Source organism: Ovis aries, chromosome 15 (assembly GCF_016772045.2).
Source record: "Ovis aries strain OAR_USU_Benz2616 breed Rambouillet chromosome 15, ARS-UI_Ramb_v3.0, whole genome shotgun sequence".
Lineage (NCBI taxonomy): Eukaryota > Metazoa > Chordata > Mammalia > Artiodactyla > Bovidae > Ovis > Ovis aries.
The window spans coordinates 999,363-1,024,149 of record NC_056068.1 but is presented as its reverse complement, the minus strand read 5'-3'; the positions used below and the strand labels follow the sequence as shown (position 1 = coordinate 1,024,149).

At 47.5% G+C, this 24,787-nt stretch overlaps 1 protein-coding gene across 2 annotated transcripts; it reads left to right on the top strand.

Annotated features, from left to right (window-relative positions):
* The first annotated feature begins 8,728 nt into the window (after positions 1–8,728).
* On the top strand, positions 8,729–24,446 carry GPR83 (G protein-coupled receptor 83). 2 transcript variants are annotated; one of them, XM_015100868.4, is made up of 4 exons: positions 8,729–9,241; positions 14,228–14,353; positions 17,519–17,652; positions 21,444–24,446. In XM_015100868.4, exons 1-4 carry the CDS (start codon positions 8,879–8,881, stop codon positions 22,066–22,068), a joined length of 1,248 nt encoding a protein of 415 aa, XP_014956354.2. In that variant the 5' UTR covers positions 8,729–8,878; the 3' UTR covers positions 22,069–24,446. The 2 variants fall into 2 exon arrangements, with proteins under 2 accessions (XP_014956354.2, XP_042088758.1); XM_042232824.2 differs by lacking the exon at positions 14,228–14,353.
* Positions 24,447–24,787: the final 341 nt, after the last annotated feature.

Below are 24,787 nucleotides of genomic sequence, written 5' to 3'. Positions count from 1 at the left end.
AGTTCCAGAAAAGCATCTCTTTCTGTTTTATTGACTATGTCAAAGCCTTTGACTGTGTGGTTCACAATAAACTGTGGAAAATTCTGAAAGAGATGGGCATACTAGACCACCTGAACTGCCTCTTGAGAAACCTATATGCAGGTCAAGAAGCAACAGTTATAACTGGACATGGAACAACAGACTGGTTCCAAATAGGAAAAGGAGTACATCAAACTGTGTACTGTCACCCTGCTTATTTAACGTCTATACAGAGTACATCATGAGAAATGCTGGACTGGAAGAAGCACAAGCTGGATTCAAGATTGCTGGGGAAATATCAATAACCTCAGATATGCAGATGACACCACCACATTTATGGTAGAAAGTGAAGAGGAACTAAAAGCCTCTTGATGAAAATGAAAGAGGAGAGTGACAAAGTTGGCTTAAAGCTCAACATTCAGAAAACTAAGATCATGGCATTTGCTCCCATCACTTCATGGGAAATAGATGGGGAAACAGTGGAAACCATGGCTGACTTTATTTTGGGGGCTCCAAAATCACCGCAGATGGTGACTGCAGCCATGAAATTAAAAGACGCTTCTTACTCCTTAGAAGAAAAGTTATGACCAACCTAGATAGCATATTCAAAAGCAGAGACATTAGTTTGCCAACAAAAGTCCGTCTAGTCAAGGCTATGGTTTTTCCAGTGGTCATGTATGGATGTGAGAGTTAGACTGTGAAGAAAGCTGAGCACCTAAGAATTTATGCTTTTGAAGTGTGGTGTTGGAGAAAACTCTTGAGGGTCCCTTGGACTGCAAGTAGATCCAACCAGTCCATTCTGAAGATCAGCCCTGGAATTTCTTTGGAAGGAATGATGCAAAAGCTGAAACTCCAGTACTTTGGCCACCTCATGGGAAGAGTTGACTCATAGGTAACAACTGTGATGGTGGGAGGGAATAGGGGCAGGAGGAGAAGGGGACAACAGAGGATGAGATGGCTGGATGGCATCACCGACTCAATGGACTTGAGTCTCAGTGAACTCTGGGAGTTGGTAATGGACAGGGAGGCCTGATGTGTTATAATTCATGGCGTCACAAAGAGTTGGACACGACTGAGTGACTGAACTGAACTGAACTAATTGTGAAATCATTTTTTTCTAGTTCTGTGAAAAATACCGTCGGTAGCTTGATGGAGATTGCACTGAATCTATAGATTGCTTTGAGTAGTATACTCATTTTCACTATATTGATTCTTCCAACTAATGAACATGGTATATTTTTCTATCTATTTGTGTCCTGTTTTATATCTTTCATCATTGTTGTATTGTTTTCTATATATAGATCTTTTGTTTCTTTAGGTAGATATATTCCTAAGTATTTTATTCTTTTCGTTGCAATGGTGAATGGAATTGTTTCCTTAATTTCTCTTTCTGTTTTCTCATTGTTAGTGTATCGGAGAAGGTAATGGTGGCCTACTCCATTACTCTTGCCTGGAAAATCCCATGGATAGAGGAGCCTGGTAGGCTGCAGTCCATGGGGTCACTAAGAGTCGGACACGACTGAAGTGACTTAGCACTTAGCAAGTGTATAGGAATGCAAGGGATTTCTCTGTGTTAATTTTATATCCTGTAACTTTGCTATATTCATTGACTAGCTCTAGTAATTTTCTGGTGGAGTCTTTAGGGTTTTCTATGTAAAGGATCGTGTCATCTGCAAACAGTGAGAGTTTTACTTCTTTTCCAATCTGGATTCCTTTTATTTCTTTTTCTGATCTGACTGCTGTGGCCAAAACTTCTAAAACTATGTTGAATAGTAGTGCCATGCCACCATTTATAAAAGCTCCTATGTAAACATGTAGAGTGAGATCAAACAACTTACAAAACAAAAAAACAAAAAAAACAGAAAAAGAAAAACGTGGAGCCACAAACTGTAGGTTGCTGTGTGTGCTTCCTTTTGCTTATCCTAAATATACCATTTTACCCTATGGCTCCAGTGTGTTAGAACTTGGAAGCCAATTCCTAGCATAAAATTTCCATTTTTGTTACTTTTGAGATGATCTTCAGGCATGGTTTATTTTTCAGCCCTACTTTGTTTATTTGCAGTTTAAGTAACATGACATGCAACTTTTGCCATGAGAACAGACAAATTCTGTGTGACTATCACATGCTGGCAATGGTGCTAAGTGCTCTTTCTTTCCCTCTGCCACTGTGATTGTCACCAGAGAAGGACTGTGGGGGTTATGACTTTTGTAATCAAGTAGGGATTTTCAGGAAACAATATTGGTGTTAAGTGAACAATTACTTTTGGTGCCAGGAATCTTGGTGTGTTGCAGCTGTCAGAAACAACTTTCTAAGGATCTGTGTGATATGTTATTCTTTGTCTAGTTTTTATTAAAATTTTTCTTTTTGGTTTCAAGTCCATTTGAAATAGTTAAACACTAAACTCTGCTCTCTGGTTTGCTCAACATGTATGACTATTATTAGAGATGAAAATATAATTACTATTTGGCATTGAAAGAGTTCAGAATGAATGTCCCTAAAATATGCCACTTACGCTTATTGATTAGTTTGAGCTGAAGTCAGTTAAGGTACAAAAGACTCGGGAAGAGTTGTTGCTGCTATTGTTGTTTTACTGCTGCTGCTGCTAAGTTGCTTCAGTCGTGTCCGACTCTGTGTGACCCCATAGATGGCAGCCCACCAGGCTCCCCCATCCCTGGGATTCTCTAGGCAAGAACACTGGAGTGGGTTGCCATTTCCTTCTCCAATGCATGAAAGTGAAAATGAAAGTGAAGTCCCTCATTTGTGTCTGACTCTTAGCGACCCCATGGATTGCAGCCTACCATGCTCCTCTGTCCATGGGATTTTCCAGGCAAGAGTATTGGAGTAGGGTGCCATACCTACCCCTTAACTGCCTAAAAGAATTCAGAGGGAGAGTCTGGTCCAGGAAGATAGCTATCACCGGAGGTAACTAAGAACATGTGGGCTGTTTGGAAAGCTGGGGGAAACCCAGCAGAGACTCTTTAAGGTCCTTTCTCTCTCACTGTCTGCGAGGCACAGGAAGCATTGATTGACCAGCATTGGCTCTTGCTGTCTTGCTGTGAATTGTCTTCCTCCCCTTTTAAACTCCAGACCCCTATTGCCTTCTTCTTATTTCAGAATATGGCATCTCAGCCTCAACTGCTTGACTTTCAGGGAGCCTCTCACTATCCTTTTCTGGGCTCCCATATGTATGTAATTAAATGTGATTCCCTCACGTTAATTTATTTTCATTTGTTTGTTGGTTCATGAGTGCTCAGTCGTGTCTGATTCTTTGCCACCCCATGGACTGTAGACTGCCAGGCTCTGCTGTCCATGGGATTCTCCAAGCAGGATTACAGGAGTGGGTTGCCATTTCCTCCTCCAGGGGATCTTCCCAACCCATGGATTGAACCTAGGTATCCTGCATTGCAGGCAGATTCTTTACAGTCTGAACCATCAGGGAAGCCCATTAATCTGTTTTATGTTAATTTAATTAATAGACCAGCCCAAAGAACCTAAGTGGGTAGAAGAAACCTTTTTGTCCCCAACAGCATGTACTGACTGTACACAGTATCCTTGGTTCTATTCAGAAGGCACACAGGAAGGAGCTGCTTCTTTCTGGAAGCTCCGTGTCTTCTGAAGTCTCCTTCAGCTCAGTTCAGTCGCTCAGTCATGTCTGACTCTTTGCGACCCCATGAACCACAGCACACCAGGCCTCCCTGTTCATCACTAACTACCAGAGCTTGCTCAAACTCATGTCCGTTGAGTCAGTGATGCCATCCAACCATCTCATCCTCTGTCATCCCCTTCTCCTGCCCTCAATCTTTCCCAGCATCAGGGTCTTTTCCAATGAGTCAATTCTTCCCACTAGGTGGCCAAAAGTATTGGAGTTTCAGCTTCATCATCATTCCTTCCAATGAACACCCAGGACTGATCTCCTTTAGGATGGACTGGTTGGATCTCCTTGCAGTCCAAGGGACTCTCAAGAGTCTTCTCCAGCACCATAGTTCAAAAGCACAAATTCTTCAGTGCTCAGCTTGCTTTATAGTCCAACTCTCACATCCACACATGACCACTGGAAAAACCACAGCCTTGACTAGATGGACCTTTGTTGACAAAGTAATGTCTCTGCTTTTAAATATGCTGTCTGGGTTAGTCATAACTTTCCTTCCAAGGAGTAAGCATCTTTTAATTTCATGGCTGCAATCACCATCTGCAGTGATTTTGGAGCCCCTCAAAATAAAGTCAGTCCTTTCCTATTTGGAAGTCTCCTTAGCTATAGACATAATAATGCTGCAGAGCCACAAAGTGTCTGAGGAAGGCTTAATAGTTTAGTCTTAACATGGAACAAGTGGGAAATGTTTTTTCACTAAGCAGTAGACTGCTCCATCAGTTCAGGGGAAGTCGAGAACAGTGGTGCTGGACTGGGAACTCAGGAGGCCCAATCCTGGCCAAGTAGAGAGCTGGAAACCTGGAGAAGAGGAAGTGTTCTAGAATTTATACCTCCCCTTGGATATAGGGCTTCTCAGGTGGCTCAGCTGGTAAAGAATCTGCCTGCAATGTAGAAGACCTGGGTTCGATCACTGGCTTGGGAAGATCCCCTGGAGAAGGGAACAGCTACTCACTCCAGTATTCTGGTCTGGAGAATTCCATCGACAGTATGGTCCATGGGGTCGCAAAAAGTCGGACATAACTGAGCAACTTTCACTTCACTTGGATATTGGGGGCTTCCCTAGTGGCTCAGATGGTAAAGAATTTGACTGCAATGCAGGAGATTTGATCCCTGGGTCAGGAAGATCCTCTGGAGAAGAAAATAGCAACCCACTCCAGTATTCTTGCCTGGGAAATCCCATGGAGAGAGGAGCCTGGTGTGCTACAGTCCATGGGGCTGCAAAGGGTCAGGCATGACTGAGTGACTAATATTTTGGGTATTGTGAATATTCCTGACCCCTTCAGAGCACACTGATCCAAATTCCAACTGCAGCCTGAGGGCCTTCTCTGGCTTCTGAGGCTCACTTCAGCCACCCACTTGGCAGGCAGGAAGTAGAGGAGAATTATCACACCCTTGGGAGCAGCCTTCAACCCGTGGTTGAAAGAGGTGGTGGGTAGATACTCCTGCTCCCTTGCAGGGCTTGCACAGCTGCTGTGCATGCTTTGTATCAGCTTCCCCAGCAGGACTATGCCCAGTCGCCCACGATGGTAACTGGTCTTACAATATGCTCTTTATCGGCCATCTTCCTTTCCTTGTCTCGTTTTTCCACCTTTCCCTACTCCTGTTTGCTTCCACTTCCCCAGTAAACTTGCATTAAAAACTTTGTCTCAGGATTTACTCCTGTGGAAAGGTAATATGAGGTGACTGAAATATGTCACCTCATCTTTCAGAGAGAGTTTCAGGCCCCCAGCACAAATGCCATCACACCCACAAGGTGGGCACGGCAATCAAGAAACCACCATGAAGGCGTGAGTGCTCCAGACTAGTGTGCCATCCAGAGCACCAAGCAAAGTACTTAGATAACAGAACTCAGAAGGCACTGCCTATCTTGTGTTTCTTTCTCTGTGCTCAATGCTGACTAGCCCTCTTCTACCCATACCTCTTCCTCAACACTGAGATTAATTCAATTAACCAGGGTTCGTTTTCTAAGCCACCATCACACTTGAGCCTTGCCTCCCTGTGATACTGGCAAGTCATCTTGAGATACTGGCAAGCATCCAGGCCACCTAGGCTCTTGGTTGCATGTTCACAGGCAGTTTCTTGGGTTTTTTTTCCTGATATTTAGATTCCTAAGTATCTATTATCTCATCAATATGGCACCCCTGTCGCTTCTCCTAGGATCAGTCACATATTCCCCTATTCCAACCACATGACTCCATGAGACTCACCAGGTCCATCAGCAGAATCAAAGGACATCTTCATATCACCTTCTGCTCCCAGACATAGTTGTTTACCAAGGGAATGTAAGGTGATGAAATGGAAATAAGAGTGGACCTCTTTGAACTTCTGATAAAATAATGGAGAAAGGTAGGCTAAAAGCTCTGGGAGGGGGCTAAGGTCCAGGAGGATCTTTTGTGTTTCTTGTACTTGACCAAGAATTTGGCAATCATCCTTGCTTCCCCACTCCAGTCTCTGTCAACCCTGAGCCCCACCTTGCTGGCACCAGGATACAGGTCTCCAGTCTGCTCCTAAATCACTTGAACAGCCTTCCCTCTCTATTTTCCAGTTGCCAGAGTGTTCTTTCTAAAATGCAAATCTGATCATATCAGTCTCTACTTGTAGCCATTCTGTGAATTCCTGTTGCTCTCTGGAAATCATTCAGATCTTTATGAGGATTTCAAAACTGATGGGACCCTTTTGGTCTGGCCCCCTGCCTACCTCTCCAGTCAACTCTTCAGAAAAAAAAAAAAAATGGTGCCTGCTATTTCAGAAAACAAAGACTGTTGTCTGCCATCAAGCCATCAGCCACTAAGGAGCATTCTGAATGGAGAAGAAGATACTGGCCCTAGATAGTTAAGATGTGTGTCAAAGGAATGATTTCAATGAGCCCAGACTCTTGCACCTTCCTATAAATAGAAGAGCACAAAACTCATTAACTTGAGATGTCTGTTTTCTTGATTAGCAATCATCTTTTGATATTTGATAACTTGCTTATTTGTTTTTATTTAAACAAAAACTCCTATGTATCCTGGGCTTCCCAAGTGGCTCAGTGGTAAACAATCCACCTGCAATGCAGGAGATTTAGGAGATGCAGTTTCAATCCCTAGGGTGGGAAGATTCCCTGGAGGAGGGCATGGCAACCCACTCCAGTAATCTTGTCTGGAGAATCCCATAGACAGAGGAGTCTAGAGGGCTACAGTCCATGCGGTCCCAAGAGCTGGACACGACTGTGCACTCACCACTACCACTACCTATATATCCTGGCTCTCCCTTTCCTCTTTGGAGCAGCTTCTCAGAGCCATCTGAGAGGCTGTATCCCAGGCTATAGTCTTCAATAAGGTCCCTGAATAAAGCATAACTGACATTTTCTAAGTTGTATGTTTTCCTTCAGTCCACCTCTCTTTGCATAACACTCAAGAACTTCCTGCTCCTGCAGTTGAATGAGTCAGACTCACAGTCATCTCCATGTCTCCATGTGTGCCACACAGAGACTCTCTCCTTATAGAATTCTCCATCTTCTTCCCTCTGCCTCTCTGTGACCTAATGGCTCTTGCTGGTCCCTTGTGACTGAGTTGAAGTGTCACTTTCTCTGAGAAGACTTCCCTGATTTCCTCTCACATAGATCAGGGCACCTCGTATTTTACTCTGGTGACACTTAATCAAACTATTTTCTAATTGCTTATTGACCTGTGTCCCTGGAGCTCAAGGGGGTACAGAAGCTCATGTCCAAATTTCCTGGAAAATTTCCAAAATGAGAGGTGGCTAAGCTTTCCCTCAGTGAGAAAAGGGGACTTGGGTGGGAGGGGTCTGTTCTCCAGGGATTGGGTGAGACAAAGGATTTCTCCTGAAGGAAAGGGACATCTCAGAAGGGACCTGGGCTTGAGTCATTTGATGGAGACCTAAGGGCACTGCTCAGCAGGGCGCCATTACAAAAATGTCTGCTTGGGCTTTGCCAATAGAACAAGTGAGGGGTCAGTTACAAGTAGTCAACCAATTACTGCATACAGAGCCCAGAGCAATGTGGCAGGGTAGCCCTATGGGACTGAAAACTCCACATACAGGAAAAGGAAAGCTTTCCACTAAGGCCAGAAAAGTGAAAGAACTTGCTTAAGATTTCAGAGCTAGGACATGACAAAGCTAGGATTTGACTCTGATTCAACAGGATTGTATGGAATGGATGGCAGGGCAGGAGTGACTGGGTAAGACTTGAGTGTGTGTGTGTGTGTGTGTGTGTGTGTGTGTGTGTGTGTGTGTGTGTGTGTGTGTGAAAGACCAGGTGAGTAAAATACCAAGATTTTGTGGAGAAGTAGGTGGGAACAGAAAACAACATGCATAACATCCCTTACAGGTACGGCTTCAGAAACGCCCATGGCAGAAAACTCAGTTACCCAAAAAGTGGGCACAGAGCTATTTATCTCCATTGATTCCTGGATCACACCAGGAGAACTGCTTTGAAGTGTTTCCTTGAAAAAACAAGCCCACACCCCGCGCCCACCAACCCCCTCCCCCTCCCCGCCCATTAAATCTTAGTGAAGGGACGGAAGCGAAGTCTGGCCAGCCTCCCAGGACATCTTAAGTCTGGTCACTGAAGACGCTTGAAGAAAGTCTACATCGATTTCATTGTTCACATTGTGCCAGAACCCCAGGGCCCAGGGACACACCTCAACCTGAAACCTGCCAAGACTGACACTCAGACAAGATCAGAGCAGCCCCAGTTCGGAACCAGGTGCTGCCTGGAGCGGGCACACCCAGTCGCTGCCGCGCGCTCTCCGAAACCCCGACTGACCCGGGGCGCATTCCTCCCGCTCCCTTTCGGAAGGCTAGGCTTAAGCAGAAGGCAGGCGGATACGAGCCTTTAGCGAAACAGCCCTGAAGCCCAACTGGAGTTTTATTTCTAGAGGGAGAGCGGGCTGGGGAAGTGGGTGGAGGGGAGCTCGCCGAGCCGGAGCGCGTCACCGTCGCCCGGAGAGACGCCGCGCCGAGCGATCTGCAGAGGCGCTCGCTCTCCCGCAGCCGGAGGGCGCAGCGGAGACACGAAAAAGTGGCGCGGGCGGCCCGGAGCGCGCGACCGCGGGCGGGAGGCAGGCGGGGAGGGGCCGCCCACCGAGCGCGGCGAGGCCCGGGGTCCCGGGACGCAAGGCCCACGCGCTCCTCTCCCCGCGCCCGAGCGCACGTGCGCGGCCCGCGGGGCGTCCTGCCCGGCCGGCCCAGGGCGCGGGGCTCCCGCGAAGATGACCCCTGGCTGGGTGCTGCTCTGCCTGCTCCCGGCGGTGCGGGCCGCGGACGAGCGGAGCTCCGGGGCGGCCCTAGCGGGCCCCAATGCCTCACACTTCTTCTGGAACAACTACACCTTCTCAGACTGGCAGAACTTCGTGGGCCGGAGGCGCTATGGGGCCGAGTCCCAGGACCCCACGGTGAAAGCCCTGCTTATCGTGGCTTACTCTTTCATCATCATCTTCTCGCTCTTTGGCAATGTTCTCGTCTGTCATGTCATTTTCAAGAACCAGCGGATGCACTCGGCCACCAGCCTCTTCATCGTCAACTTGGCCGTCGCCGACATCATGATCACGCTCCTCAACACCCCCTTCACTTTGGTGAGGCCGAGGGCTGGGCTCTGTCTCCCTGGGTCCCCTCCCTCTCGCCGCCCGATTTCTCCCTTTTCCCGTCTGTTCCCTTCTCTGCCTGTCTTCCTGCTTCATGTTTCTTAGTCTCTCTCTGATCGACTCATCTCTCATCGCTCTGCCCTGCTGTTTGTCTCTTAGTGTGTCTGTTTCTGACGCTGTCATTTCGTGTTTGCCTTTCTGCCTACCTGTCTCTCCAGCGTCTTCTCTTTGCTCTGTCTCTGGTTCTCTATGTCTTCATCTGTTATTTTCCTGTCTTTGACTCTCTCTGCCTCTGTTTGTCTATCTCTGTCTCTCTCCTCATGTTTATCCTTGACACTTCTTGTCTGTCTCTCTAGTTTTGTCTTTCTGTGCTCTGTCTCTCTCACATCACCTTCTACGCCAGAGCTTCTGCAGCTCGTGGCACTGAGGTCAATGATTCGAGTGTCTGCAGCCAGCTGTGAGTCAATGACCATTTCCTGTGTAATGTCACTGACCGGGAGTCTGCATGATGATGGAGCAGTAAATCAAAGCCCTTTGAAATGCCAGCGTAGATTGTTAGGTCACCCCACCCCCATTAAATATAGCCCATTAAATGCCCCCGGTCATGGGATGCTGCTTGAAGCCAGCTAAAATATGAAACAGTTGCTAGTTGTTAATGGAACCTTCCTGCCTTTTCCTAGACCACTTAGTTAAATTGCATTTCCCTTCAGTGGTTTGCCAGTGAGGTTGTGTATGAAGTCTGTGTGGTGGAGGACATGTGGGTGAGGTGGGCTTGGGCCCCAGGGCAGGGGCGGCCTCGGGGCACTTGCACACGGGTAGGGGGCCCCGCCCCGCCTCTCTTCCTCAACTTCCACTGAGCTCCGGCTGCTGATGCTAGTGGTGTCATGTCTCTTCTTTCATGTCTTGGGACTGTGGTGCCCGTGGATGATTGAAACTGGAAGAGCTGTGACCAAGCAGTCATCATGACAGGAACACCTTCTATTTCTGCAGCATGATTTACGCTTTTTTCCAATTTATGAACAACCTTATTGATACTTGAGTTATTACCAAACCCTATCTATTCATATGTCTTTCTCTCTCTTTCTTACACACACCACACACACTCAACCAGAAATAACAGATGAGCAAAAAGAAGGTGAATTCCCACAAGCCTATACACGTGTGTGAACATCCTTTCAAACCTGACATTTAAAAACTGTGTCCTCTCTCGTGTCTTTGCTTATGAGAGCATCACTCCCATTTGGCAGATGAGAAAACTGTGGCACAGAAGTTCAGTCCCTTGTCCAGGTCACTTGGCTGGTAACTGGCAGAGCCAGCATGAGAATTTGGTCCTCTGACTCAGGTACAGCCGGAGGTCTGTCCATGAAGCCACTTAACTGGGGGTAGGGGATGGGACCTCTTGGACCACTGCTCTCAACCACGGACTTTCCCTGCTCTCCTTTCTGCCTGCATTTACTGGATTCCTCAGGATGCTGTGGGCAGTAGCCAGGGGCAAAGAAACTTCCAGATACCTCCCCCCCACAACATACACACACACATCCACTCCCCACCAACTGCCTTAAAGCACAGGAGTGCATCTCTGGTTTCTCTTGGCTCCCGCTTAGCTTCTGACTTGACCATCTGCAGTCCTGGGGAGTGGGCTAGGCCGCCCAGGATAGGAGCCCCGGGGCACAGCCCTCTGCTGCTGCCCAGAGCAGGGTGCCTGGCTGGATCTGCACACAGGGCAGGTGGGGGAGGGAGAGACCAGAATGCAGTTCGGAGCCAAGAGCCCCCTACCCGGAGGATCTCCTGCAAAAGAGGGGGTGTCAAGGCTCTGAGGACCCGGCCCCTGCTCCAGGTTGATCCAAACCAGCTTGGCCTTCAACCTGACCCGTGCAACCACTCCAGTCCAATTTCCTATCAGAGCTTCTGAGAAGCTGGCAACTAGGGTGAGTGAAAGGGTTGAAGGGAGGGTCTTCTACATCTCACCTGGGCTCCTCAATGGGTAAGAAGTCCTGTTCTTGGGCTAGTTGATATAAATATCCCTCCTCCCTGGTCTCCCTTCCTGTCCATTTTACATATTATGTCAGCATGAAAACCAGTGCTGGTCGATGAAAGAAAAGCAAACAATTACTCACAATTACTGTGGCAGAGGTGGGCACAGAGTGTGGTGGAGCCAGGAGTCAGTCCTTTATTTTGATCTGCCAGAGTTCCATGGGTGGGTCAAAGGAGACTTTTCAAAGAACGCAACATTTCAAAGGGGCTAGGATGAGTAGGAATTTCTCAGGCTGAGATGAATGTTTGGTACAGGCAGAGACTGGAGAGGACAAAGGCAGGGGTGTCCAGGTTTGTGGTGTGTTAAGGGCTCACTGCAGCTGCAGCATCAGGGCAGGAAGCACCATGGAGGAGCTGCGGGGCAGGAAGAAGCAGAGGCGGCCAGGAAAAGGTGGGCTGGCTGTGAGCAGCCTGGATGCTCGGAGGGTATCTGGCTCTGTCTTGAAGGCCGTCTATGATTCTAAGCAGGAAGGTGACAGTAATCTGATCTTTGGTTAAGAAAGCACTGTAAGCAGTGTGAAGACTGAATTACAGGGGGGCAGACTGGAGGACTAGAAAGCTGACTGGAGGCTGTGATAGTCCAGGTGAGAGATGAGGGGGCTCCAAGCAGGCCATGGCCTGGGGGCTGAAGAAGAGGGAGTGGATTGGGAAATGCTTCAAGCAGCACTGCTTGGCTTTGGTTCTGCATTGACTGTGGGAGGTGAGAAGCAGGGGTACCTAAGCGTTTCCTGCTGGATAGTGTCACTGGGCTGCTCACATCCCCATGGAGCTCCTACCTGCCTATTCCATAGAGAATAGTGACCATGGTTTGTGTACCAGGTTCATGATCGGGTCAGACTTGTCCCCCGTGTTTCTCATGCACATGCTGTCGTCAGATCATTCCAGCCCTTATTCTCCAAACAGCTCCTGAGATTCCTGACTTTGTGCCATGCTCTTTGTTCTTACCTGCACATGGGCAAATCCTACCTATTCTGTAAAGTGTTAGTTGCTCGGTTGTGTCCGACTCTTTGGGAACCTATGAGCTATAGCCTTCCAGGCTCCTCTGTCCATGGAATTCTCCAGGCAAGAATGCTGGATTGGATCGCCATTCCCTTCTCCAGGGGATCAAACCTGGGTCTCCTGCACAGCAGGTAGATTCTTTACCATCTGAGCCACCAGGAAAGCCCATTCTATAAAGCTTATCTCAATTGTCTTGTATCTTACAATAATGGCAGCTAGTAGTTAAGTACTTGCTATGTACCAGGCACTGTTTTATCTGATTTACTCGTGTTATCTGATTTACAGGTACTTGATTTTTATAGCGATCATGTGAACAAGGGTTAGCCCAGGAAAGTGAGGCTCACTGGGCCTAAGTGCCTCGCCCAAGGTGACAGCTATCAGTAGCAAATACTTTGCTGTAAATCACTGCTCGACATTCTTCCTGTCGAGCTGATTTGCGCTATTTTTTTGTGTCACCTCTCTCTCTCTCAGCCTCAGCCCACTCCCACCTGCCCTGGTGGCTCTTTGTCTGGGCCTTCTGTGGGGCAGGGGTCCCAACCCCTGGGTCACAGACCAGTACCTAACGGGCCCCGGGCTCCACAGCAGTTGATGAGTGGTGGGCAAGTGAGTGAAGCTCTGTCTGTGTTTACCTGTACCCTTCACTTGTTACCTCCTGAGCACCTCCTCCTGTCCATCAAGGTGGCATTAGATTCCCCATGGAGCACGTGTCCTACTGCACTTGAATCATCCTGAAACGCTCACCACCCCTCGCCCCCATGAATTATCTTCCATGAAACTGGCCCCTGCGAAAACAGTTGGGGATCCCTACCATAGGGCATTGAATATTTTCTGTCTTGCATCTGAGATACCTGAGACCTCCTCTTCCCAAGTTGGGAGCTCCTTGATCAGAATCAATGCCTGATCCTTTTTGGGTGTGGAACATCACTCAGGAGCTCAGGCGCTGAGTGAGCAAAGAGCTGTGGAAGATGTGGGTTGAGGCCTCTGCCTGCTCCCTGAGCCGCACACACCCTGAAAGCTGGTCTCCTCTCTCTGCCCAGACCCTGGCCCCTGCTCCCACCTCTGCAGATCCCTGGATCTCCTCTCCAGATGATGTGTTTTGAGGCCTGCTTAGTCAACATTCCAGGGCCCAACCTACACGCTATATTGTGACTCTGTAGACATGTCTCCTCTGTGAGTCTGAACTCATAGGAACCAAAAATTAATTTGGTTATTATCATAAAAATAGCTCCTATTTAGTTCTAATCATATCTTTCTAGCAATCTGCCAGATATTGTATTCCATGCGCTATAGTCTTTCTCTGAAAAAAAAAAAAAAAAGCTAATCCTTACAATAAGATACATAAGACTTATTAGAAATAAGAAATAAGACTTATTAGAAAAGACCCTGATGCTGGGAAAGATTGAGGGCAGGAAGAGAAGGGGATGACACAGGATGAGGTTGGATGGCATCACAACTCTATGGACATGAGTTTGATCAGGCTCCAGGAGACAGTGAAGGACAGAGAAGCCTGTCTTGCCTGCAGTTCATGGGTTCACCAAGAGTCGGACATGACTGAGCAACAGAAAAACAAAAGAGATTTTTGAGCCCCCTTTTTTTTTTTTTTTTTTTGCAAATGAGGAAACAGAGGTTCAGACAGATTATCTACCTTGCCCAAGGTCACACAGCTAGAAAACATTAGAGGTGGGAAATCTGACTCCAGAACCCATGTCCTTCCCACTCTGTCCTGGCACCTAGCAGGGCCTGGCCCCAGTAGCAGGATCAGAGTCTGCTGAATTGGGTGATGGAGAATGAGTTGTGCTGGAGAAAAGCACGTGAGACCCACAGTCCAGCAGTGCAGAGTGGAGCCAGGCAGAGAGAGGCCTCCTGTGGTTCGCTGCCAGGAGACACAGGGAGGAGGTCGGGCCAGAACCGTCTGCCTCCTGACACCTGCGGGTTCGTCTGCAGGTCCGCTTTGTGAACAGCACGTGGGTGTTTGGGAAAGGCATGTGCCACGTCAGCCGCTTCGCACAGTACTGCTCCCTGCACGTCTCCGCCCTCACGCTGACAGCCATCGCTGTGGACCGCCACCAGGTGAGGCCCCCCCACCCGCCCCGGCGTTCTTACCAGGGCGCTCAGGACAGTGCTTCAGCCCATTTATTTTTAAAGACTGTTTCTGATGTAGACCGTCTTTAAAGTCTTTATTGAATCTGTTACAATATCACTTCTGTTTTATGGTTTGGCTTTTTGGCCTCGAGGCATGTGGGACCTTAGCTTTGTGACCAGGGATTGAACCCGCACTCCCTGCATTGGAAGGCGAAGTCTTAACCACTGGACCGCCAGTGAAGTTCCCTAGACCATTTTTCAAAGAGCCTATTTGTCTTCTTACTGACCAGTATGAGCACTAAATTAGGCATATTAAGTCCTTTGTGCTAGAGGCTGCAAAACATTACTCCCCATTTGTTATTCCAGTGAAGACTCCCTGCTGGCATTCTGTGCATCAGAAATGACTGAGCTTGTTTTCAGGGGTAGGAAGGCAAATCTGGAAAATGACAGATGAAAAGAGAGTGGCAGATAATTGCAGGTCAAAGGCAAGGCTGCTGGCTGGGAGATGAGGTGGCTATTCCTGGGCCTGGTTGTAGAGGAGGTACACCTGGGGTTGCAGACAGGGAGGCGTGCAGGTGCAGGAGTCCAGCGGGGTGTTGAGGCCCTGCTCATTGTCCTGCCCCTTCAGGCGATTATGGGTGGGTATGGTGAAGGGAGCCAAAAGGACCTGACAGTGCCGGTCATGGAGGAGGGTGGTTCCACACAGATGCCTGGCTTATGCTGATTCAGTGAACCTTGGTTATACACTTGGGTCTGTGCAGAGTCACTGATCGCAGGTCAGGGAAGGGCATCATCGCTTGCACAGCACCATATGCCTGGTGACTGATGAAGGGAGGAGCAGCCTTGAGGCTTGAGGCTGGCTGCAGGCTCATGCACAGATTTCTAGATGATTAGTCTGCTCTGAGAAGACACAAGGGCACCTTCAGGCCAGTATCATAAGGACAATCAGGACAAAAAGAGCGAAATTTAATTCTAAGGAGCTCCAAGAGTTACAACTACAGCCAAGGGATAGGAAGCTTCTAAGATACAGACTCATCAGGGAGAATCCTCAATGGCTCAGCAGGTAAAGAATCTGTGTGCAATACAGGAGACCCAGGAGACTTGGTTTCCATCCCTGATTTGGGAAGATCCCATGGAGGAAGGCATGGCAACTCACTCCAGTATTCTTGCCTAAAATCCCATGGACAAAGGAGCCTGGTGGGCTACAGTCCATAGTCACAAAGACTTGGACATGACTAAAGCAGCTTAGCACCCATGCACACTGTCCCTTTGGCATTTATGTTAAGATGTTTTGGTGCAAAGTATCAAAAGGTTGCATACAAATATTTCTTGCCTTTTCTTAACCTTCTCCCCTAATTCAACAAGAAGTACTCTGGATCACCTTACCTTTACTTGGGCTATACCTACCTCACTTAACACAGCTAACTGAGGGTCCACCCTTGGACCAAAGGAGGGTCTGAGGAACAAGGGGGAGGTCTTGCATACACTGGCCACACTACTGTGATATATACCCACACATGGGATCCTGTCCCAGAGACTACAGGTTCTTGGAGCATCCAGGGTTTCTGACCCAGGCTTTCACTCCCTTTATTGACCTGAGCCATGAAGGAGTGTGAGAGGCAAGGATGGCTGAGTCCAGAATGGAGATATGCTGGGCAGCTTCTGAAGCCTAGTCCATTCCTCCGATAAACCTTAAGAGACCGGGGGAAGACTGTGGAAGAACACGGTAGAAGGTCCAGTGTGTCCTGGGATGGCATCCTGAGGTGGTGGCAGCTCTTTATGACCTTTCCTCCTGACCCTACTCACCCCAAACATCTTTTTCAGGAAATAGATTCTAACCTAGCCACCTGGGTGTCCATCAGTAGACAGATGGATAAAGAAGATGTGATGTATATATATACTGGCTCCTCAGCCATAAAAAAGAAGAAATTTTGCCATTTGCAGCAACATGGATGGATTTGGAGGGTATTATGCTAAGTGAAGTAAGCCAGATGGAGAAAGACAAATACTGCATGATATTACTTATATTGGACTCTAAAGTAATACAGCAAACTAGTGAATATAACAAAAAAGAAGCAGACCCCCAGACATAGAGAACAAACTAGTGGTTACCAGTGGGAAGAGGGAAGGAGGAAGAGGCAATGTCTGGGTAGAGGAGTAAGAGGTACACACTACAGGTATAAAATAAGCTACAAGGATATATTGTACAACACAGGGAATATGACCCATATTTTACAATAACTATAAGCGGAGTATAACCTTTCAAACTGTGAATCACTATATTGTATACTTACAATTTATATAATATTATACATCAATTATATATCAATTTAATAAAAAGAAATAATGATTCTAACCTTAAAATGAGGCTGCTGTGAAATTCCCAAGTCTTTATTTAAACTTTTTAGGAGAATTGATTGGCATATAGTAGCAATTGGTTCTAAGATGCTTTTCAGCCCAAAGCTTCTAGCACTGGTTTTATTTGGGGCTTGGGAAAGCTGGGCCCCACTGCAGTTTTATTGGATTGGCCAGATAGTTCGTTCGGTTAGTGAGTATGTTGTTCAACACAGTTCTTGGTGAAAATTAAAAATGTGTCTTTTATTAGTACTTAAAGCCAAATGAATTTTTTGGCCAGCCCAGTAGAAACGACTTTGAGAAACAGCAGTGATCCCCAAATAAAGGTGGATGCAGCTTCCCACAGTAAGTGGTGAGGGCTTCACCCTGTGTGTGTCACCTTCCGACCCCTCTGAGCCCTTTGTAACCTAAAGGATCTGGGCAGATGGGATGAGGTCCTGAGGTGGGGGCTGACCGTGGCTGCCCCTCTGCCCGCCTCACTGTGGGTGTCATGGGGACAGACCTCTCCTTTCACTCCTCTCTGACTTTCTCTCTGCACCTGGCTTCAGCCAGGCATGACCGACATGCAAGAGCCATTTGAACTGCCTGGAGTCTCAGTCCAGATGGCATCCTCTTTCTACCCCCAGAGCTGGGTGGTGGGGTGGTGTAACCCAGGGGCTCTACAATGAATTACGGGGTATTTGATTTTGTAAGTAGGACCTACCTGCCTTGTTGTGACAAGTGAACCGCATCATCTGGATTTCTCATTTGCTTCAAGCTGTCTTCTGCCAGTGATGCCCAGTTTTGTGTGTTTTCCAGGTCATCATGCATCCGTTAAAACCTCGGATCTCAACCACAAAAGGTGTCATCTACATCTCAGTCATCTGGACCATGGCAACGTTCTTTTCACTCCCACACGCTATCTGCCAGAAATTATTTACCTTCAAGTACAGGTGAGATGGACTAGTAGGGAGCAGCCTGGGAGCCTGGAGGACCTTGACAGATGGAAACTTGAGCCTCCTCTGAATCTCAGAGTTACTAGCACCAAGTTACTGTGCCAAGCTGTCTCTCTGCTTCCTTCCCATCCTGTTGCTTCCAGGCCTGTGCCTACCCTCTGCACTTTTTTTGTTTTGCTTTTTTTTCTCATCCTTTCTTCTAAACACTTTACAGCTCTTCCTTGTTATTCTCTGTCCCTTTGTTTGCAAGGTCAAGGTAATAGCAATCAGCTTCTGCCACTGGGGACATATACTCACCCAGACTGAAATTCGGAATCACCTATTCCCTGTTTAAAATGATGAGGTTTAAGTTCCCTTGCACCACCTATAAACAAACCTGTATATATGTCTAAGTGTCTCAGGCAGGATGCTGTCCCCACACACACCTCTCATTTATCATATGCTTTGTCTTTTGCTCTTCTAGAAAGGAAAGCACTCAGTGTCTTGAAATTTAAATACTCGTGCGTGCTGCTAGTTCATTAAAGGTGACCTCCCCTGTTAGACTGTGAGGTTGAGGGGAACTGGCTCCAAATCTGATTTTGTCATCTTGCTGTCCCTAGCATCTAAATGACTGTCTCCACATCACAACCTCTCAGTACATATTTGCTGAATGAATGAATGAACATAGAGTGATCTTTATCAGTTCATAGTTGTTTTAGCTGAAGTTCTATAGAAACAGATCCCGAGATAAAGGAAGATGCATGTGCCCATGATTTTTAAGAAAGTGCTCCCAGGAGACTTCCCTGGTGGTCCAGTGATTAAGAATTCTCCTTCCAACGCAGGGGACGTGGATTCAATCCTTGGTCAGGGAACAAGATCCCATGTACCGAGGAGCAACTAAGCCCATACTGCAACTTCTGAGCCTGCTGTCCACAACTAGACAGCCTGCATGCTTCAGCTAAGACCTACCTGACACAGCTGAATAAATAAATGAAGTACTGGACTTCCCTGGTGGTACAGTGGATAAGAATCCACCCACCAGTGCAGGGGTCACAAGTTCGACCCCACGTCTGGGAAGATTCCACATGCCGTAGAGCAACTAAGCCTGTGTGCCACAACTGCTAAAGCCTGTGTGCCCAGAGCCCAGGCTCCGCAACATGAAAGGCCCCCACCATGATAAACCTGCACATTGTAGTAAGATGCTCGCTGCATCTAGAGAAAGCCCATGTGCAGCAACAAAGACACAGTGCAGCAACAACAGAATAATTAATTTTAAAAATACCAGTAGATTTATACATACTTAGAAAAAAAAAATCACCCTTAAAAAAATAAGTAAAGTGCTCCCAGGGGTGGAGAAGCCGGACAGCAAATGGGGAGAGACCGAGGGAGGGCGTAGCCTGCAGGGGGCGCTCCGGGGCAGACTGTAGCTGCGTCTGCCCCCTTGGAGGCGACGGAGCTGCGCTCTCATATCCTAGGAACTCCTGGTCACTTCTAGCTCTTAGTGAATCTGGGGAAAGTGTCTTCCGTGGCCTTCGGGTGGTCCTAGGCTCCTGGAAGTCTTGGGTACCAGCTGTGTCTTGTGGGGTGGGCAGGAGCTGGGGCCCAGTGCCTCAGACCAGCGAGGGGTGCCCTGCTGATGGGTCTTCCTGTGTGCTGCCTCACCTGAATCAAACATTTACATACACTCCTGTAGCGTAGGCGGGCTCCAGAGAACTCGCTCTGAAGGCCAACTTGAACTAATTTATGAAGGATCTGTGCCTGAATTCTAGGATACCTAATGAATCACGTGCCCACCTCCTCCTGAATACTCAGCTTCCCCATCTGCCTTCACATGTGGAAGGCTGTTTCTTTTTTCTGATAACAAAAGCAAAGAGAGTTGTCTTTGTTTCACTAGTGACAGCCACCTGTATGTACTGATATTACAAGATCAATAAGCTACATGGTATGATGAGAAAGTAGCAATTTCGAGTTGCTGCTTAGAGATTTTACAGGATTAAAACCCTGCTGGCATAAAAAGTCTGGACATTTAAATAAAGACCTGAGCTTAGGTTTCCTGCCACAAGTTCCTGCCTTGCTTTTTCCAGAGCATCTTTTAAAATGTTCTTTCAGAGTTGAGCCTGTGAAAAATTAGTGACCTCCACCCCAACCAGCTTGTAAGTAACAGGTGCTTGCTGCCCTGCTCTCTCTCCTGCCCATTGGAGACCTGGGAGTAAGGATGGCACTTCTCCCAGCTCATAGCAACCCCAGCTGGGATGTAAGTAATAGTCTTGTGATTTCCTTTGTGTGAGTGTATTAAAACTGCGCCTTCAGTCAAATGGCCCTGGGATTTTCACTTCTCCAAAATTGGAAGGAAGTCCTGAGGGAGCTCCCTGCTGCCTCGTTCAGCAGATCGTAATGTGCATGTTCTTCATCTACCAGCTCCAGGTTTGCCAACACACATAGATGTCCTTAAAGAATTTGAAGAGGACTGGGTACATTCCATAGAAAATAAGTATTTTTGTCTGAGTGGCTGAAGGTGTATGAGTTCCAGCATTGCCACTCACATTCTCAAAGCTCATCATTTTTCCCCCCATTCCTTGGATCCCCTCTGGAATGAGAGTAGGTTGTGCAACAGAAATTCCAAGATTTCCCGAATCCATTGTGCTCCCAGGATGAATTAATTCTAAGACTAGGAACACCAGTGCATTTATTCATTGAACAAATATTTATTGGGCCTCTATTCTGGGCTAGGAACAATACAAAGTAAACACACAGAGTGTGTATTTATCTAGGTGTATTTATCTTTCTGAAAAATTGAAGTATAGTTGATTTGCAGTGTTAGTTTCGAGTGTATAGCAGACTTTTTTCTCTTATAGGTTATTACAAAATGTTGAGTATAGTTCTCTATGCTCTACAGTAGGTCCTTGTTATCTATTTTATATATTATAGTTTTTATATGTTAATCGCATCAGTAAAATATTAACAATTTATAAGTTCATATTCATTAGTTCTGAATAGTCATTGGAAGGACTGATGCTGAAGCTGAAACTCCGATACTTTGGCTACCTGATGTGAAGAACTGACTTATTTGAAAAGATCCTGATGCTGGGAAAGATAGAAGGTGGAAGGAGAAGGGGATGACAGAGGATGAGATGGCTGGATGGCATCACCGACTCAATGGGCATGAGTTTGAGTAGACTCCAGGAGTTGGTGATGGACAGGGAGGCCTGGCGTGCTGCAGTCCACGGGGTCACAAAGAGTCGGACGCAGCTGAGCAACTGAACTGAACTGAATGTTAATCTCAAACTCCAAATTTACCCCTCCCCCTTGACCTTTCCCCTTTGGTAACCATGTTTGTCTTCTATGTCTATGGGTCTGTTTCTGTTTTGTATATAAGTTCATTCGTGTCATTTTTAACATTTAAAAAAAATTTTGTATCATTTTTTTAGATTCCACATATAAGCACTATCATATGATATTTGTCTTTCTCTGTCTGGTTTACTTCATTTAGCATGATAACCTCTAGGTCCATTCGTGCTGCAAATGACGTTATTTCATTTTTTATAGCTGAGTAGTATTCCACTGTACATGTGTATCATATCTTCATAATCCACTCATTTGTCATTGGACATTTAGCTGTTATTCTTACCTTTAGAGAACTCCCAGCCTAGTGGGAATGCTACAAATGTAGTCAGATAATCAGGCTGCTCATCATCTATGCTTTAACAGATGGATGTACCAGGAACCCAGGAGAGAGAGAGGCCAGTGTTCCTGGGATGTGGCTTTTCCACAGTAACTGCACATTCTCCTTCTCTCTCCCCTGTCCCCAGTGAGGACATCATCCGCTCCCTGTGCCTGCCAGACTTCCCTGAGCCAGCCGACCTCTTCTGGAAGTACCTGGACTTGGCCACTTTCATCCTGCTTTACATTCTGCCCCTTCTCATCATCTCCGTGGCCTATGCCCGTGTGGCCAAGAAGTTGTGGCTGTGCAACACCATTGGTGATGTGACCACAAAGCAATACCTGGCCCTGCGGCGCAAGAAGAAGAAGACCATCAAGATGCTGATGCTGGTGGTGGTTCTCTTTGCCCTCTGCTGGTTCCCCCTCAACTGCTATGTCCTCCTGCTGTCCAGCAAGGTCATCCGCACCAACAATGCCCTCTACTTCGCCTTCCACTGGTTCGCCATGAGCAGTACCTGCTACAACCCCTTCATCTACTGCTGGCTCAACGAGAACTTCAGGGTTGAGCTGAAGGCGCTGCTGCGCATGTGCCAGAGGTCACCCAAGCCTCAGGAGGGGCAGCCGCCCTCCCCTGTGCCCTCCCTCAGGGTGGCCTGGGCGGAGAAGAGCAGCGGCCGCAGGGCTCCTCCAGCCAGCAGCCTCCTGCCGTCCTCCCAGGTACAGTCTGGGAGGACAGACCTGGTGTCCGTGGAGCCCACTGTGACCATGACTTAGAGGAGGAGGCAGGGAAGGGGTGGGGGTGAGGGGCTCTGTCTGCCGAGGAGGATGGCAGAGCGCCTGAGAACAGAGCCTGGAAAAGAGTCTGTCCTGACACATGATGAACTTCGCATGCCAGAAACAAGTTCCTGCAGAAGCCCGAGGTCATTTGAGTTCCTATACAACTGTCCAGCCTCTTTGCTCCATTAGAGAAAACAAAAAGCTCAACATATACTGGTGAATTTCTGTCTGAGACGTGCTGGTTCCCCGAGCCAGAGGACCCGGCACAGCTTCTGCTCACATAGGGGTTGAGTTAGGCAACTGCTCCCAGCAGTCAGGCAGCCACCTTATAACACTCCCCACCACTGATCACTCGTGATGGACCCCGGAGTCAGACTTGGGGTGTGCACAACCTAGGGGCACAGCACTGCTTGAGACAGGACCATTGGCCAGTGAGAGGTTCGCCAGCCAGAGCCGGTGTGAGCTTTGAATGCCTTGCTTTTTGAAGTCGCTGGAGCAAGATGAATCCCAGTTCTATGGAGGCCCAACACATGACAAGAAAGGGATGACTGGGTTCTTTACTTTAGTAAACAGGAATTACTGAATTTCCTTAAAACAAAGAAAAACTCTCATTGAAAGTTTGAAAAACATTCAGAAAAGCACAAAGAGGAAAATAAAAACTACCCCCTTCTCCCACTAACTTGTGATAAGTTCTGTCAAAATGCTATGGAATTCTTGGCAACTTTTTTTCTGTATGTGTGCGTCTGTGATTTTTGTTTCATGTTGAATTACAGTTTTCCATTTAGAAATAAGAAATATGAGCATAGCCGAGAACTCCTGAACCCTTCTCCCAGGAGTAATATCTACTGGAAGAGTGAGATGAGGTGGGAGAAGAGCCCAACGAGAAAACTGTCCCAGAGCAGACAGACTGCCTTCATCCTGCAACCAGCGGTGGGAAGAGCCTGGTTAAAGGACCTCTCTTGGGATGGTGGCCATTACGATAAACCAGAAACAGAACTTATCCAAGAGATACAATTCTTCCTCGCCTGCAATCTCACAGAACAAGATTCAATGAAATACTGCTCTGCTTTTGCAGAGAGAGCAGGCTTTCCAACATGCTCCCAGCTGTCTAGGCAGGCTGTTTCTCCTCTGTGTTGTCTGAATAGTAAGGCTTTTTCACACCAATTTCCACAAGACAGCTCACATTCAACCTTACTCTGGTGGCTCACATGTTACTTATCAAAACCTATGGCATCGTGATGGTCCTTAATAACTAAGCTTGCCAGAGAAACCTCATTCCAGAGATGATGAGTGTTTTCATCACCTGCCGTCTGGTCCTGAGTGTCACAGTGTCACCCAGGAGAGAGATGCCCCAGGCAGAGGAGAGCTTCATTCACCAGCCCTAAGCAAGTGCTGCTCTCACGCTTGTTCAAGGTTTCTTTCTAGCAACCAGAGAGATTCTGAAAGCAAACAATAGCCATGGAGCTGAGTGGGAAACTGAGGCTCAGGGAGAAGGGGTTTGTCTGAGGTTCACTTAGATCTCTTGGCTGTTAACTGGACTTTGTCATATCATCTGCCTCCCTAAAACGAATCATGGGGGTTCATTATTACTATTCTCTCTGTTTTGGGGGTGTTTGAAAATTTCAAGCTGTAAAGTTTAAAAAATCATCTTCTGAACAGTGGGTAAAAAAGTGACTTTCATGGGACGTGCATGCTACATTGCTTCAGTTGTGTCCGATTCTTTGCAACCCTGTGGACTGTAGCCCGCCAGGCTCCCCTGTCCATGGGATTTTCCAGGCAAGAATACTGGAGTGGGTTGCCATTCCCTTCTCGAAAGGATCTTCCTGACCCAGGGATCAAACCCTGGTCTCCTGCACTACAGATAAGTTCTTTACCGTCTGAGCCACCAGGGAAGCCCATAGGTTCCACCTTCATGGGAGAGAGGGAGGCTTTTAGGCCCATAGGGATACCACGAGGGTTTTTTCCAGCCCAAATGGCTCCCAAGCCTGAGCCTATTGTCCTTTAATGCTGTCATGGCATCCTTTGAACCAGAAAGAGAGCAAGTGGCAGAGCTATGGAAAGTTTGTCCTGCTCTGAAATCAGATGAAAAGTTTCCCTTCGCTTCTTCCTCTCTGAAGGCCTGTAGAAATGCTGCCAAGTCACAGGGAAGGTCTTTCTCTGGTGGAAGTCCCGCCCTAGTAAGGTCTGGGTCTGCTGTCAGCTCTCCGTCTCCCATCTCCCTCCACTTCATCGACCTTCCCTGTGCGTCTCAGAGCAGAAAGTGCTTTGTGTTTATGAAAGTGACATGAGTCACCCTGGAACCTCTGCACTGTGCTGTCGTGAAGACTTGAATGTAACTTGTTCCAGTGTCAATAAAATACATAGTGGCTGTGTGGCTTGTGCTTCCCGGACTGGTGATTCCAGTTGGTGACCTTCAGATAGGGATTCACGTGGCTTAGATGAAGAGCATGTGGAGAGCTTCAGCCCTTACCGCTGCATCTTACAGCTGAGCAAACACAAACAAACTGAGCAGGTCAAGAACTAGTTGAAAGCCTCTGGGTAGCGCTTTTTCCATCGTGCTGGCTGCAAGTCCCCTCTTTTGTGATTGTGAGTCTGTGTTGAGTGAGTTAACCTGGGATTCTATCTGCTCCTTGGTGATCCCAGAGATGAGGCTGCCACTCCCACACGCAGGGTGCAGGGTGCGTTGCTAGTCACAGGATTTCTGCCCACCCTGGAC